This window comes from Anabrus simplex, chromosome 4 (assembly GCF_040414725.1).
Source record: "Anabrus simplex isolate iqAnaSimp1 chromosome 4, ASM4041472v1, whole genome shotgun sequence".
Taxonomy (NCBI): Eukaryota; Metazoa; Arthropoda; class Insecta; order Orthoptera; family Tettigoniidae; genus Anabrus; species Anabrus simplex.
In genome coordinates, this window is record NC_090268.1 from 215,077,210 (window position 1) to 215,093,302 (window position 16,093).

Sequence of the window (16,093 nt, forward strand, 5' to 3'; positions counted from 1 at the left end):
AGACAAAATACGACATGAAGCAGGTTTAGTTTTGGCCACAATAAAGGAGCGACTGAGAAAGCTGTTTATAAAAGGGTAGGCAGTCACTATTCCAGGTTTCGTTGATTCATAGCAAAATTCTTTGAACATTGACACAGAAAATCTCGCTTTTCTTTGTGAGGCACCTGTTGATGTGCCATTTCCCTACACAGTACTTTTTTTTTTTTTTTTTTTATGACACAGCCACCATGAATCAAAATCCATTATGTCTTTACTTTGCACTATAATGACTGTAACTTCTGAAATACTGTTTGCTATGATTTCAACATACTCTTAGGGGGTGTAAACTCTGTCATTTCTCTGTATTTTTCTCTACAATGTTCCAAACACGTGGTCACAAGGGAGAAACGAGTGACCTCGTTTGGGAAATCCGTGACTGATTTTTTTTAAAATTTATCATGTTTGTCAATGCAATACTGCTTTCCCATTATCGTCATTATATGGCAACCTGTGAACTCTTGCCTCCTCAATTCTCTTCCTCTTGTGCTCGCTGTCATTTTGCTTTAGTTTGGGAGACATTTCGAAATACTGCATTTCATAACTTAGAGCAACCATCAACAATAGCAATGACACATCAGGAAGTTCACACCAAGTTAAGTTACTGGCGAGTTACACTTGCTACGCGCTGCAAGTTGTTGGCGGGGACATGATGTGCGGTGGAGGAACTAACTCAGTGACTCGATTCCTTTCTCCTCAGTATGTAATAAATCAACATCGTGTTTCTCCCAAATGGAACAGCCAAACACAATTCGTTTCAAGATAGTGCATCTTGTTCCATTTAGTACATTTACATAAAAAAGGAAAAATGGACAAAAATTTACTTAGTTCCTTTCTCCACCAACCGATTCAATTTGTCATGTCAAAATTAGTTTATAAGCAGAGAATGATCTTCCTACATCAAATGACGTGATATGATAGTATTTCTATACTGTTGTCAAAAGCAAAAAACATTCATCTTCAAAGATGCCTAATACCACTCAAGCATGTACTAAACAGTCGGGCTCCATGACTGGCCTTTGGTCACAGGGGCCCCAGGTTCGATTCCTGGCAGGGTCGGGAATTTTAACCATCAATAGTTAATTTTGCTGGCACTGGGGCTGGGTGTATGTGTCGTCCTCATCATCATTTTATCCTCATCACGATGCGCAGGACGCCTACGGACATCAAATCAAAAGACCTGCACCTGGCGAACCGAACATGTCCTCGGACACTCCCAGCACTACAGTCCAGACACTGACTGTCTGGCCCTGACAGATTGTGATGAAAAGAAAAAATAAGAGTAGAGAAGAGTATTGCCAACCTGCGGTGATTTGAAACTATACATATAACCTTGAAAACACTATTATGAATTTACAATGTGCCGTATGATTTTAATATTAAATCAGTGAAACCTACACCCCTCGTCGATTTGATATTATTGTTTTAATTAAAGTTATTTTACCATAAAGAATACTAAGAGTTCTGCTAGTGGTAGAATAATCAACACGGTTTGCAATGCCTGACGTAACTGGCACGCCAGATTTAAGATTTAACAGCAAGCACCAATCACCATTCATGTTGCCATGACTCTCTTGTACTGCTAGTGTGGTGATGCCACTTCTTTGAAGAGAAAACCTGGCCTCAGTTGCTCGCTAGCCTGCATGAAGTGCATGCATTCACTGTGTGTGTAAGCTGTTTGTTTTTGTTACTGTGACATGGCCAGTGGATCATCGGAAATTACTAAGAAAAAATCAGTTATAAGAGCCAAAGCCGTGAATTTATATACCGGCTACATGAATATTTTGAGAAAGAGCGTGATAATGGTGGGCTTCTTCCTGTTACAAAAGTGGTGGATCGAGTTTGTGACGCTTTAAAAGTAGGTAGGAAAACTGTGAAAAGTGTTACAAAAGAAATGGATCTTAATACACCCTCTGAAGTGCTACGTACACCTGAAAAACGAAGTCCAAAACATCACTAGATGCATTTCAAAAGGAAGCGATAAGGCAACATACTTATAGTTATTACAAGAGGAGGGAATTTCACGCGCGCGATAAATTACTTGACTCTTTAAAAGAATCTTGCTTATTCAGTGGAGGAAAGACCAGTTTAATCCTCTCGTGCACGCATTTTCAGTTTGAAGTGAAAGAAAAATATTGTCTTCATTTTTTATTCGCTGGAAGGTTACAAAATACAATCACATTAAAGAAAAAGAAATAATAGTTCGTTTTCTTTCAAAATTATATGGACCTCATGTGAGGCGTAAGTGCACAAAGGGAGTCCACACACACCACAACAAAACTGAACTGAGGAATACTTTTCTCGGGAGATACTGTGCACTGGATGTCAGTTTTACACGCATGTTTTACCAAACCAAATGTTGCATTAAGGGCATTAAGGAGTGGCTCTTGTTGTTATTTCCTGCTATGGATTTCCTCAAAACACTGTGGATAAAGGGCATCTTGGCAGCGAAGGCATACATACTTGGTTTTCCTTGAACAACCGTGAAGGTGACACTTCTATCCTTTCTCACCTTATTGGTAGCCTTCACTTTCAACCATTTTGTGGTTGCTGGTGGCGTCTGTGAAGCGGGTCTTCCTTTCTTGGGTTGATGATTGCTTCCCATGTAAATGAGAAAAGTAGTTACTGAGGACTTGAATTCTAACAGATCCAGCTTCTCACAATCTGGGTTCATCCTCCAGAGGATCCAACAGTTTACAATGGTTGCATTCAGTAGATAATGGAATACTCTGAACTACCCCCTTTTGTGCCTTATGGTGTGCCGATAAAGACCTATGAGCGAGTCCATTAGATGTATGTCGCCCATGTGGAAATTGTAAATGTTGATGGAATATGGTCGTGGAATTTCAATGATTGCGCGCAGTTTTCAACACCATCTCTTAGCAACACCCACAGGTTCTGCTCCAGCAAACGTAGATGCTGCGTGTAAAAATGAATTATCATACCAGCAGATTATTGTGATGTTGGACTGCGATGTAACAGAGTACAACTCTCTCGGTTCCTTCTTCATGGTTTTCACAGACCGCAGCTAGAGATCAGTACCACAAAGCCTGTTAGCTCTGATAGCCCTGGAAGCATAAGTTTCTCTAGAAGATAATCGACGTAAACAGATTACCAAAAGCTTATGGCTTTTGAACTTCATGTCTTCACACAGCCTAAGAACAACATCACCAACTGCTCCAAATTCAGAATGACCTTCACCATTTTGCACTTTTCCTTGATATATCTCAAAGTTATGGATGTATCCTGAGGAACTGGTTAAGACCCAAATTTTGAAGCCTCATTTTTAGGGTTTACTCTTCATATATAGTTTCAGCTTTGATCGGTCTTTGAAAGGGACCATCTCATCAGCTGATGAAAATTCTTCTGGCTGGGAAGAACATCTACAGATGTGCTTGAAATGGTCAATCATAGGACGTAAACGCATAAGCCGATCATTGATGTCTGCTGGAATATTCCGATTGTCAGTGAAGTGCAAATACTTCTGTATCTCACAAAAGCGATTGTATGTCATATTGTCAGCTATTATTGACAGGGCGCAGAGTATATTGGGACAGTCGTTGTGAAGACTGTACATTTTCTACAGACGGCCCTGGTTCTTCATCCATTTTGTTCTAAAACATAGAAATGAGAATATATGACAAATGTGCCATGAAACATCAGCAGTCTGTCTTGGTTTGCATAAAAAATTCCATCAAAACACTACAATATGGTGTAGCTCTAATTGAGATTATGACTGTGAACCATAACCTCTCGTACATTTAGACCTCATATGGGCCCCTATATTATTACACAAAATAATGGTAATAATTTGCATGTACAACAAAAATACTAATACCATTGGAAAGAGCATGCTTCTCTACTATATAAAACATTTTTACTTACCAATTGCACATATTTGTAAAGGACGTATCAATTTCAGTAATGTAGTCTCCGTATGACACACATGAATAACAATTGCGCCACAACTGCCTACAACTTCGCAGCTGCAAGGAAGTGCTGTCATCTCATAGATATAGTTGTAACTAATATCACACCTCATATGAGGTCTAAAGTGAAGTGCAGAGTCATAATTTTCCACAAATTCATGACAATAATAAACAAACAAACAGCGCACTAAAAGAAACATAATTTTGGGACCCAATATGAGGCTTGTGCGCACAAGAGGGTTAAGTAAGTTACTGAGAGAACTTGGCCTTCGTTGAAAGAAATTTTCAGGGAGAAAAGCTGCAATGGAGAGAAGTGAAATTGTAGCATGGGGAGGTAGATTTTCGAGGGTTAGATGAAACGTGGGTAAATCCGGACATTCTAAAACGGTGGCTTGGAACTGTAGCAGGGACTTTCAAAGCACCTATTGGGAACAGAAGTAGGCTTATTTTGCTTCATGCAGGTGGTGTTAATGGATTTGTTCCGGGAGCAATGCTTCTTTTCAGATCAAAGAGCACTCGTGATTATCACGAAGAAATGAATAGGATTACTTTCACAACGTGGTTTAAAAATTCTTTGCTACCAAACATAAGTCCCAATTCCGTAATTGTTATGATCAATGCCCCCTATCACTCTGTGCAACTAAACAAAGCACCGACAATGAAAGACAGAAAATATATCATTCTTCAGTGGTTGGTGGGAAATAATATACCGGGGTTATCTGCAGAAATGACAAAGGCGGAGCTGCTACAAAGTGTAAAACTCCATAAGCCTAGATTTTGCACCTACAAAGTGGACTCCATTGCTACGGCTCAGGGTCGTACGGTAATTAGGCTTCCTCCTTACCACTGCCACTTTAATCCAATCGAGTTAATTTGGGCACAAGTTAAAGGATATGTTGCCGAAAATAACAAATTTTTCCGTCTCACTGATGTTGAACGCTTACTACACGAGGCAGTCAAACTTGTTACAGCGGATAAGTGGAAAAGTGTTGTGAGTCACACCTGGGAAGATCTATACAAGGCAAAAGAAGCTGATGGAATTGTTGAATGTCGATTGGAAGAAATTATATCCCTGGATGAGGATGATAGCAGTGACTCCAGCGACATTAGTGACAAGGACGAAGACACCGATATTTTCGGAGAGTGTGGCGTATTCCCTTTGGATTAGTCCCTGTGAGTACATAATTTGTTTCATTCATAAGAATATTTTATTATTTCAGCACTACTATTCTATGAGCATGTTTTTATTGTAACAGCAACTTTTTTTTGCCCCGTTGATACTATTTTCAGGGTTTTATTTTTTATTCCGACTTATTAAAATTACAGTGATACTATTCACACAGTTCGGTTTTAATGTTGTTATTTTATATTACGTCTATAGCCTACAGTTTTTGAGCTATGGTTATTCTATTCTCTGAGTGTGCTTAATTTCGACTGGAATGTTTTGTTATTATATTTACGCTGTTCTTGGAGTGCAGTTAATTTTAATTGGAACGTTTTATTATTATGATTACACTAATGTTGGTTTTCAATATATTAAAGGTAATTTTCGCACATTTCCGTCACATTAACACAGAATCTGATTTACGTATACGTAAAATATTTTAGGTGTGTGTGTTTGTTTATATCGTATGGTTCAATATCGGCAACACTGTCTGAGAAACATCAGGGCCGGACAGCCAGCAGCTCGACTGTAAAAGCCGTACGCTATTTCATTTTTCATGGACTAAACAACGGGATATTCTTTAGTCTTGACTTCTCCAGTTATGCCTGAACTGGCTTCTTGAGTGAGTTCAAGTGAGCCATGGAGGAGTACACAATCAGATCTAAACTCGCTGCTGCTAGTGGCTTTACGTCGCACCGACACAATTGTCATATGGCGACGATGGGATAGGAAAGGCCTAGGAGTTGGAAGGAAGCGGCCATGGCCTTAATTAAGGTACAGCCCCAGCATTTTCCTGGTGTGAAAATGGGAAACCACGGAAAACCATCTTCAGGACTGCCGACAGTGGGATTCGAACCCACTATCTACCAGATGCAAGCTCACAGCCGCGCACCCCTAACCGCACGGCCAACTCGCCCGGTAGATCTAAACTCTCAATGGCTTTTGAAAGTAAAGAAAAATGCATGTGGTGAAATTCACATCTGAGCCTGGGAACAGCTCAGGACTGCATTCAGAAAGACACAATCAGAAAGAAGAAGAAACAAGGTTCATTGTTTGATCTGTGGAAGAAAGCTTTATGTTGTGATGATAAGTTTAAGGAGCGTATATCCAGTGTTGTGCAAAATGATATACTGTGTATCACTCTGTAATAATAATAATAATAATAATAATAATAATAATAATAATAATAATAATAAATTATAATAAATTATAATATAATATAATATAATATAATATAATATAATATAATATAATATAATATAATATAATATAATATAATATACTAGACAGCTGTGCGTGACGTGGGAGGGTAAGCAACTGAAGCATTGTTTTACACCAGGCCTTTCCAACTCGAGCACTTAGTGCTGGGGCGCACCAGCACTGCACTCAGTAGCACCGTTCCCCTCCTTCCCCACCTACTCCACGCAGTACGTTGCATTTTACATCAAGAACAATTATGTGCAAAAATCTTTCGCAACTTTAAATCTGTTATGTATACCGTATCAAAATGTGTAAATTTCTGCAGAAAGCAAGGTTTGAACCATCGGCAGTTCAAATGATTTTTACAAGATCTCGAGGCAGAATGTAGTGACATTCCCTGTTATTGTATTGTGCGCTGGTTAAGTTGCGCAAAAGTGATAGCAAACTTCTTTGCAATAATTGATTAAATTTCTCTGTTCATAGAGAGGAAAGATTCTCCTCAACCAACTTTGCGGAATAGACAATGGGTAGCTGACCTCGCTTCCTTGGAGGACATAACGTCTTATTTAAATGATTTAAATATTTCATTGCAAGGGAGAAACACAATGATTAGCACCACTTGTGATAGAATTAGGCTTTCAAAATGCAGAGTTTGTTATGGAAAAGACATCTTGAAGCTGAAAATTTTGACAGTTTTCATTAAAATCATTACATTTGTCTACTTACGAAAATCTTGGAGACTATCAGACATTGTTACAGACTTTACATGATGAATTCAATGCCCGATTCAAAGAAATGAATGATATGGCCCCTCAACTTGAAATATTTATGACCCCATTTTCAGCGCGTCCTTAAAAATCACCATCATATTTCCAAACAGAGCTGATAAAACTACAGTGCAACGTAACCCTATAGGACAGGTACTACCACTACAACGGTGATTTAATTTCCTTTTACGAAAGTGTTCATCCACAAGAATTTCCCAGACTTCATGCTTTTGCCTTAAAATTTACGTCAATGTTCGGTACAACTTATGCATGCGAACAGATGTTTTCAATTCTTAATTTAAATAAATGTAGAACTAGGACTTCTCTGTCTGATACTGTCTTAGAGACTGTGCTTAGAATTTCTACTGCCAAATCGATTGTAAATATTGGTAAATTAGTTGCTGCAAAACGATGTCAACAATAGACTTAAATGCTACATGTACATTAAGGCAAACGCAGTGTATGCACAGAATAGATTGTTTGTTTATGTGTTCACAGAATTGTCATAAATAATATTGTTTTCATAAGGTGCATGCTGACTTGATGATCTGTGGTTCTGCCTCTAACACTTCCCCTCCTTCCCCACCAGCTCATCGGTGCTTCAGCGCAGCGCCGGGGCTGCTGCGGGGGCCGGCTGGGGCCGTGAGAGCACCTCACTTGGAATAGTTTGTTTTACACTAAGGTACCTGGGTGTCACTTTAGACCGGACCTTAACATACAAGAAACACTGTTAACTCTGGACAGAAAGTCTCAGCCCGAAATAACATCCTCTGTAAAGTTGGCTCAAGCAAATGGGGAGCCCATCCAACTTTGTTAAGAACCTCAGCTCTTGCTCTGAGTTTCTCTGCAGCTGAGTATGCATGTCCTGTATGGTTCAGGTCAGCCCATACGAAGCGGGTGGATGCAGCCCTTCATGAAACATGTAGAATAGTAACTGGGTGTCTGAAACCTACTCCCACTGACAAACTCTACTGCTTGGAGGGTATTTCTCCACCAGACATTCGGCGAGAAGTGTTTGCAGGGCAAGAGAGGTTGAAGGTGGATCTCACAAGCAACCACCCATTATTTGGACATCGACCTCCACCCAGAAGACTGAAGTCCAGGAAAAGTTTCCTTAATGTCTTCAAGGCTCTGGATAAACTAACAAGAACAGCACGTTGTGATATGTGACGAGCAAAAATGGAGCAAATTTCTGATTGGATGGTGCCTTCTGAATCCCCACCCCCTGGTTATCATTTGGGAATGGACATCCTGGAAGGCACTGAATCGTTTGAGGAGTGGAGTAGGTAAATCCAAGGACAACCTAAAAAAATGGGGTTATTTGAAAGATCAGTCAGACTTCTCCGATTGTGGGGAGCAACAAACTACCCAACACCTGTCTGACTGTCAGTCCTGCCCTGTTCGTTGTACACTTCAAGACTTGTTCAAGCCACTGAAGAGGGAATTTCTGTTGCCCATTTCTGGGCAGACATTGTGTGAAACATGTTTTGTGACATAAAATGTACTTTGTTTTATTTGTATATAATACCTTATTTATATTTTAAGTTTTTCAACACTCTGATAATACATAAATAAATAAATAAATAAATAAATAAATAAATAAATAAATAAATAAATAAATAAATAAATAAATAAATAAATACCCGCAGGTTCCGGGTACAATTCCCGGCCAGGTCAGGCATTTCTATGTATACCTAGATATGACTGCTGGTTCCAGGTCCACTCAGCCTACATGATTACCTTTAAATGAGGATCTATCTAATGATGAGATGGTAACCCCGGTCTAGAGAGCCAGGAATTATGACTGAGAGGATTTGTCACACTGACCATGCATCACCTCGTAATCTGCAGGCCTTCGGGTTGAGCAGCAGTCGCTTGGTAGGCCAAAGCCCATTGAGGCTGTAGTTTGGTTTGGTTTGGTTTGGTTTACGAGTGTTTGAAAAATTATAATTATGTACATATATTTCATTTTTTTGACGTTTAGCCAAATTGTTAATGGTTTCAATTCATTCCTAGATTTTCCATTTTTGTGCTGTAAGTTTTTTTACGTGGTCCCCACTGTATAAGCTATCACATGCAACAAATATTCATTACACTTCACTGCACCACTCAATACAAAATAAATTTCTAACTTTTGAACGGATGCAAAATACAAGCACAAAGAGGTTCATTGTGTTATTAAGCAGTCTCACTGCTAACCAGCAAGGAAAACTGAGCATTCCTGAGGCTAAAGGCTTGCTCCCTGAAGGTGCAACTTATCCTGTGGAATTCAGGAATTCAAGGCCTTTACCCATTCTCACACAACTTTGTTGAAGGCTTTTACCCGTGTTGGAAATCACATTCCTTTCACAAGGAATGACAAACAACATTTTCAGGACTAGAAAAAATGTGATTGTACCACGCGGTAATAGCAAATACTCGTGACATGATAAGCAAGGTGTTTCTATTTAAATTTAATATGATGAGAATCAAGACTTCAAATTTATGTTGTGCTAAGCGGGGAAAAAGTGTTAATGAAGACCGCACTAAGACAGTTTCAGTGTATATCATTCCAACTGTACCACTGTATAGCAGAAGAAAACCTTGTCATGTTCAGCAAACAAGATAGCCACATGTTCTACTTCAAACAAGAGAGTAAAGAAGATTACAATTACCAATATTGGTGTTTCCTTCAGTTGCGCCATACAGCTCGCAGACCTGTTTCACTTTAAATCTGCCAACAAAATCCTTCCAGATGTTGGGCCTCATGCCATTACCAACCATCATTCGTACCTTGTGAGTGCAGTCCTCTGGCTTGGCAGGAGTGGCCAGAAGATATCGGCACATCTCTCCGATGTACTGAGCAACCTGAAACAAGGCAACTGTGAGCTCTACAAAGTTCAAGATGATGAGAAAGCTATAAGAACTTAAAATATTCTTACATATGAAAGAAATACAGTCCAATGGGCATTATTTCAACCATTATAGTTTGATTCAATTCAATTTTTTATCTCTTAATCAGTCACTACTGATATGCATTTAAGGCAGTCGCCAGGTGGCAGATTCCCTATCTGTTGTTTTCCTAGCCTTTTCTTAAATGATTTCAAACAAACTGGAATTTTACTGAACATCTCCCTTGGTAAGTTATTCCAATCCCTAACTCCCCTTCCTATAAACGAATATTTGCCCCAATTTGTCCTCTTGAATTCCAACTTTATCTCCATATTGTGATCTTTCCGACTTTTAAAGACACCACTCAAACTTGTTCATCTACTCAAGTCATTCCACACCATCTCTCCACTGACAGCTCGGATCATACCACTTACTGCTAGTTGTTTTATGTCGCACCGACACAGGTAGGTCTTATAGCGATGATGGAATAGGAAAGGCCTAGGAATTGGAAGGAAGCGGCCGAGGCCTTAATTAAGGTACAGCCCCAGCATTTGCCTGGTGTGAAAATGGGAAACCACGGAAAACCATCTTCAGGGCAGCCGACAGTGGGATTCGAACCCACTATCTCCCGAATGCAAGCTCACAGCCGCCTGTCCTTGACTGCATGGCCAACTCGCCCAGTATACCACTTATTTACACACCAATTGTATTTAATTGTATTTAATTATACCGAATAGGTAAACTTAGTGACATGCCACTTAGTCGAGCAGCTCGTCTCCTTTCTCTCAAGTCTTCCTAGTCCAAACTTTGCAACATTTTTGTAACGCTACTCTTTTGTTGGAAATCACCCAGAACAAATCGAGCTGCTTTTCTTTGGATTTTTTTTCAATTCTCGAATCAAGTAATTCTGGTGAGGGTCCCATACACTGGAACCATAATCTAGTTGGTGTCCTACCAGAGACTTATATGCCCTCTGCTTTTCATCCTTACTACAACCCCTAAACACCTTCATAACCATGTGCAGAGATCTGCACCCTTTATTTACAATTCCATTTTTGTGATTACCCCAATAAAGATCTTTCCTTATATTAACACCTTGGTACTTACAATGATTCCCTTAAGGAACTTTCACCCCATCAATGCAGTAATTAAAACTGAGAGAACTTTTCCTATTTGCGAAATTCACAACCTGACTTTTAACCTCGTTTATCATCATACTATTGCCTGCTGTCCATCTCACAACATTATCGAGGTCATTTTCTCAGTTGCTCACAATCTTGTAACTTGTTTATTACTCTGTACAGAATAACATCATCTGCAAAAATCTGATTCTACTCGTTTACTCATATCATTTATATATATAAGAAAACATAAAAGTCCAATAATACTGCCTTGAGAAATTCCCCTCTTAATTATTACAGGGTCAGATAAAGCTTTGCCTACTCCAATTCTCTGATATCTATTTTCTAGAAATATAGCCACCCATTCAGTCACCCTTTTGTCTAGTCCAACTGCACTCATTTTTGCCAGTAGTCTCCCATGATCCACCCTATCAAATGCCTCAGACAGGCCAATCACAATACAGTCCATTTGACCTGAATCCAAGATATCTGCTAAATCTTGCTGGAATCCTCCATGTGTAGAACTTGTGATTTTTACAGGTTAGAAATCTAGGAAGCCCTGACTCTCATGGGCAGTAAAGGATGTATATAAACTCTAAGAAAAAAGGACTGGTAAAATCTAAATACAGTATATAAAAGAACATGTCCTGACTGACTGACTGACTGACTGACTGCCTGACACATTTATCATCGCCGAGCCAAAAATGCTGGACATAAAGAAATGAAATTTTGAGGATACATTTATATTACAATGTAGCTGCTCACTACGGGAGGATTTTTGGATATTCCATCACTAAGGGGGTGAAAAGGGGGGTTATTTTTTAAAATTAGTGTATCTACATCTCAAAACTTTAAAAATTTACAGATGAAAAAATTGGTATTTAGAATCTCCTTTAAAAATAAAGAAACACATATTTTTTTGTTTTCAGAAAATGCCACTAAAAGGGGTGAAAAATGGGTTGAATGCCTTTAATGAGGATACTTATATCTCAGAAACTGAAGACATTACAGAGCTGGAAATTGGTATTTGGAATCTGCTTTAAAAATAAAGTAACACTAATTTTTTTTTTTGTGGGGGGGGGGTGATCCTATTAATGGGGGTTAAACAGGAGTGACAAATGGGGTGAAATTTTTAGAAAGACTATATCTACAGTAGGTATATCTCAAACACAAAATGTTACAGACGTAAAAATTGGTATTTAGAATCTCCTGTAAAAGTAAAGAAACATAGGTGATTTGTTTTTAGAACTCCACTTAAGGAGAACTAAAAAGGGGGTGAAATTTTAAAATGAGTACGTCCTACAGTGTTAAGTTTTTGAGATATACTGTTGCAGAAGTGAAAAATTATATTTTTTATCTCTCTTAAAAATAAAGAAACATGTATTTTTTGTTTTCAGAAAAACCACTTGGGTGGGGGTGGGGGGGGTAAAAATAACTGAAAATGGGGTTGAATTATTTTTATTAGGATACCAATATCTCAAAAACTGAAAATGTTACAGACATGAAATTTAGTATTTGGAATCTCCTTTAAAAATAAAGAAATACATATTTTTTGTTTTTGGAAATCCACTTAAAGGAGTTCAATTATTTGTATGAAGATACTATAATCTCAAAAACAAAGGATGTTGCAAACGTGAAAATTGGTATTTGGAATCTGCTTTAAAAGTAAAGAAACATGTATTCCTTTGATTTCAGAAAATCCAATGAAGGGGGGCAGGGGGGGGATGAAGGAAATGGAAAATTAATCGAATTATTTGTATGAGGAGACTTACATCTAATAAAAACTAAAATTGTTAGATGTGAAAATTAGTATTTGGATCTCCTTTAAAAACAAAGAAAATGCATTTTTGGGGGAAAATCATCTTGGGGGTGGGAGTGAAAAGGAGTTGAATTCATTTTATGAGGACACATATCTCAAAAACTGAAGATGTTACAGTTGTGATAATTTGCATTTAGGAGATCCTTTACTAATAAAGAAACAGGTATTTTTTCCCCAGAAACGACAATGATAAATTTCAGTATATTTTGCAATCGATTGTACCAGGTTCGAAAGCCAGGGAGCTGGTGGAAAGTTTCCCTCCACCAGGCGCCAATTATGGGCATGCTATCGACCAGTTAAAATCTCGCTTTGCAAAGGATAGACTCCTTATTGAAATTCATGAACGCGACCTTTTGTCCCTTGTTCTAAATCAAGCTACTAGGGGGAAAAGTATGGCACTGAGCACTTACATGATAAGCTGGAAACTCGCTGCGATCTTAGGAGTTACCTGGGAGAAATATGCTGCCATGTTATACCCTTTAGTGGAATCTTCATTGCCAGAAGATGTAATGTTAGCCTGGGAAAGAGCATGAAACAACAGGAATGAAGCAGAGGAGCAGGATATTCTAGTTAGCCTACTGGTAATTTTGAATTTAGAAGTTGCAAGTGAAGAACACTTTGCGCTCACTAGATCTGGTTTCAGCTTAAGCCTTGATGCTAAGAGTTCTATGTCAAAGATAGATAAGGTACCCACTGCTGCATGTATTCTAGCAAGTGAGAGTAAGTGTTCTACTAAGGATGCATATTTATGGTGTGATAAATCATCCCATACTTCTGTAGAGTGTTTTAATGCCAAGAAGTTAATGCTAGAGGCCAGGAAGAATTTGCTAAGGCAATAGGCAAGATGATACTTGTGTCTCAGAGCAGAGCACAATGCTAAGAAATGTGTTTTGTGAAATGTTTGATCTGTGATAAGCGCCATGTTACAATAATATGTCCACAGTTGTGTACGGAATTAAAGACAAGTGTTCAACAATACACCCAGGGATTCACAAACCAATGGAAGAGACAGTTTGCTATCCCAGCAGGGAAGACTTGCTACAGACACTTCTCGTAACTATAGTCACTGGTAGGACGACAGCTTGGCAAGGGTTCTTCTAGATTCCGGCTCACAGAGATTATACATTGTACATCACATACCCAGAGAACTCAATCTAAAATGTTTAGGGGAAGAGACATTAAGTCATAACCTCTTTGGTGGAGGCGAGTTTAGGGAGCGGGAACATAAGGTCTACAATATCAAATTACGAAGCTTAGACCACAAATCTGAATGCTCAGTGATGGTGTTGGATCAAAGTAAACTATGTCATTTTCTTCCTCGACTGAAAAATCAGAAAATATTTCCCCAGTTGAAAGAAGCAAACATCACACTCACAGATCAAGGTCACAATGCAGCAGATATTGAAATCCTATTAGGAGCAGATGTCCTCGGTAAACTTTGGACTGGCAATACCATGAAAATTGATGATGATATTATGGCAATTGAGACACGGTTAGTATAGATCACCAGGAGATGCAGGGAGAATATAAAAGGTGGACAAGTGGTTGGGCTCACTAATGTGAATTTCAGTTTACGGGATCTATGGGAACTAGACGTCATAGGAATTCAAGACCAAGCAGAGCTGAAATCTAAGGCACAAAAAGAAGAGATTTCAGAATTGTTGTAGCTATCTACAGATGAAGACTGCTTGCCATAAAAGAAGGACATCCTGAGTTAACAGATAATCGAACAACAACTGAGAGGACATCTTTCCAGAATTGATAAGCTTACTGAATATCATGAAGTTTTTGAAAATTGTTTGAAGGATGGCATCACTGAAATGGCTCCAGACAGCAAGTCAGGATATTTTCTCCCACATCATGCAGTGATAAAGGAACCTAGTGAGACAACAAGATACGCTCAGTATTCGATGCCTCTTCTCGAGATACTCGAAGTAGTCTCAGTTAAATCAGAACCCCCAATGAACCTTGCGCTGCGTGGAACAAACTTGCTGTATTGAATGCAACAGACTACTTCTGTTTAACACATCAAACTTTTCATTCCACCATAGAACATGTCCAACTCTGTCAACTTTCAATCTTATGCTGGTCTCATCGGACAACTCTTCCCTCTACGCTAAAGTGGAACTCACATCTAGAACTTTCTAGAAGCATATACTTAGTTATAAATTTTAATTGTGCAACACAGGAGTAACTGTCAACCAAAGACTATCTCATCAAGAGTTTTTTACGTAACTTCAAAAAGATTTTACTTGTCAATGTGAACACTTCTGTTACTTTTATCATAATTCACATACACGGTTTTTCACTTTTGTCTGTCATTCCACCACCATCCCATCCTTCTAGATCCTCTCTCATTTCTCCACATAATTTTACTTTATTTTATCACTATGTCTTTTACTGTTGTAATTTGGCTAGGCTGATGATGGTCCACAGTGGACCGAAACTAGTACCTATTAATATCATTGTAATGTTTTTGTAAAACATCAAATAATTTTTTAGTATCGAGAAGGTGGAATATTAAAATTTTGTATTTACTTTAAGCACGTTATTGTCTTCTAAACTGTTAATTTTCAATATTCTTAAAAATCTTTCTGTGCATTGTCCTTATTTTAGATGTTCTTGTGTAATATTTTATCAGATCATTGTTCTCAACATTTTATTCTATAGTTCATAAGATTAGAAAGGTCACATATCCAATAACTTTAAAATTGATATAGGCTGATGCAGCCTATAAAAAGGGTGAAACATGTACTTTAGACTTTTATGTATAAATTTTAACAACATAAAATAGTGGATTGTATTGTATTGAATAGGTGGTTTTGTGATATCGATCTGTGTATGCCAGCCTTTTACTTTTTTGTTAAAAAACTGACCAAGTCCTAGCAACATGCATGTAACTCCATGCAGTTGATTGCATCGTGAACCCTTGTACAATCTAAACAAACAAACTAACACACATCCCATTTCAGGCCACAGTGCTCTTTGTTTTGCTGAAAAGAACGGATACATTTGCCTGCATGCAAATTTTCTTGTTATAAAATACATAATATTTTTGTTGTCTCATTTTCTATGATTTATGGAATGAAAATAAGTGTGGAGAAGAGTAAGACAGCAATTATGATAGAGGTTATAGGGAAGGAAGAGGGAATATTGAAGTAAATGAAGACCATTAGAAGTTGTGA

General features: G+C 38.3%; 1 protein-coding gene across 2 annotated transcripts in view; it reads right to left on the reverse strand.

The window, feature by feature from the left end:
* LOC136871776 (long-chain fatty acid transport protein 4) overlaps window positions 1–16,093 on the reverse strand; it is a 222,234-nt gene that overhangs the window by 44,042 nt on the left and 162,099 nt on the right. For both annotated transcript variants that reach the window (XM_067145351.2, XM_067145350.2), the window contains exon 6: window positions 9,752–9,944. In XM_067145351.2, the coding sequence (XP_067001452.2) occupies window positions 9,752–9,944 (193 nt within the window). The remainder of the gene's footprint in view (window positions 1–9,751; window positions 9,945–16,093) is intronic.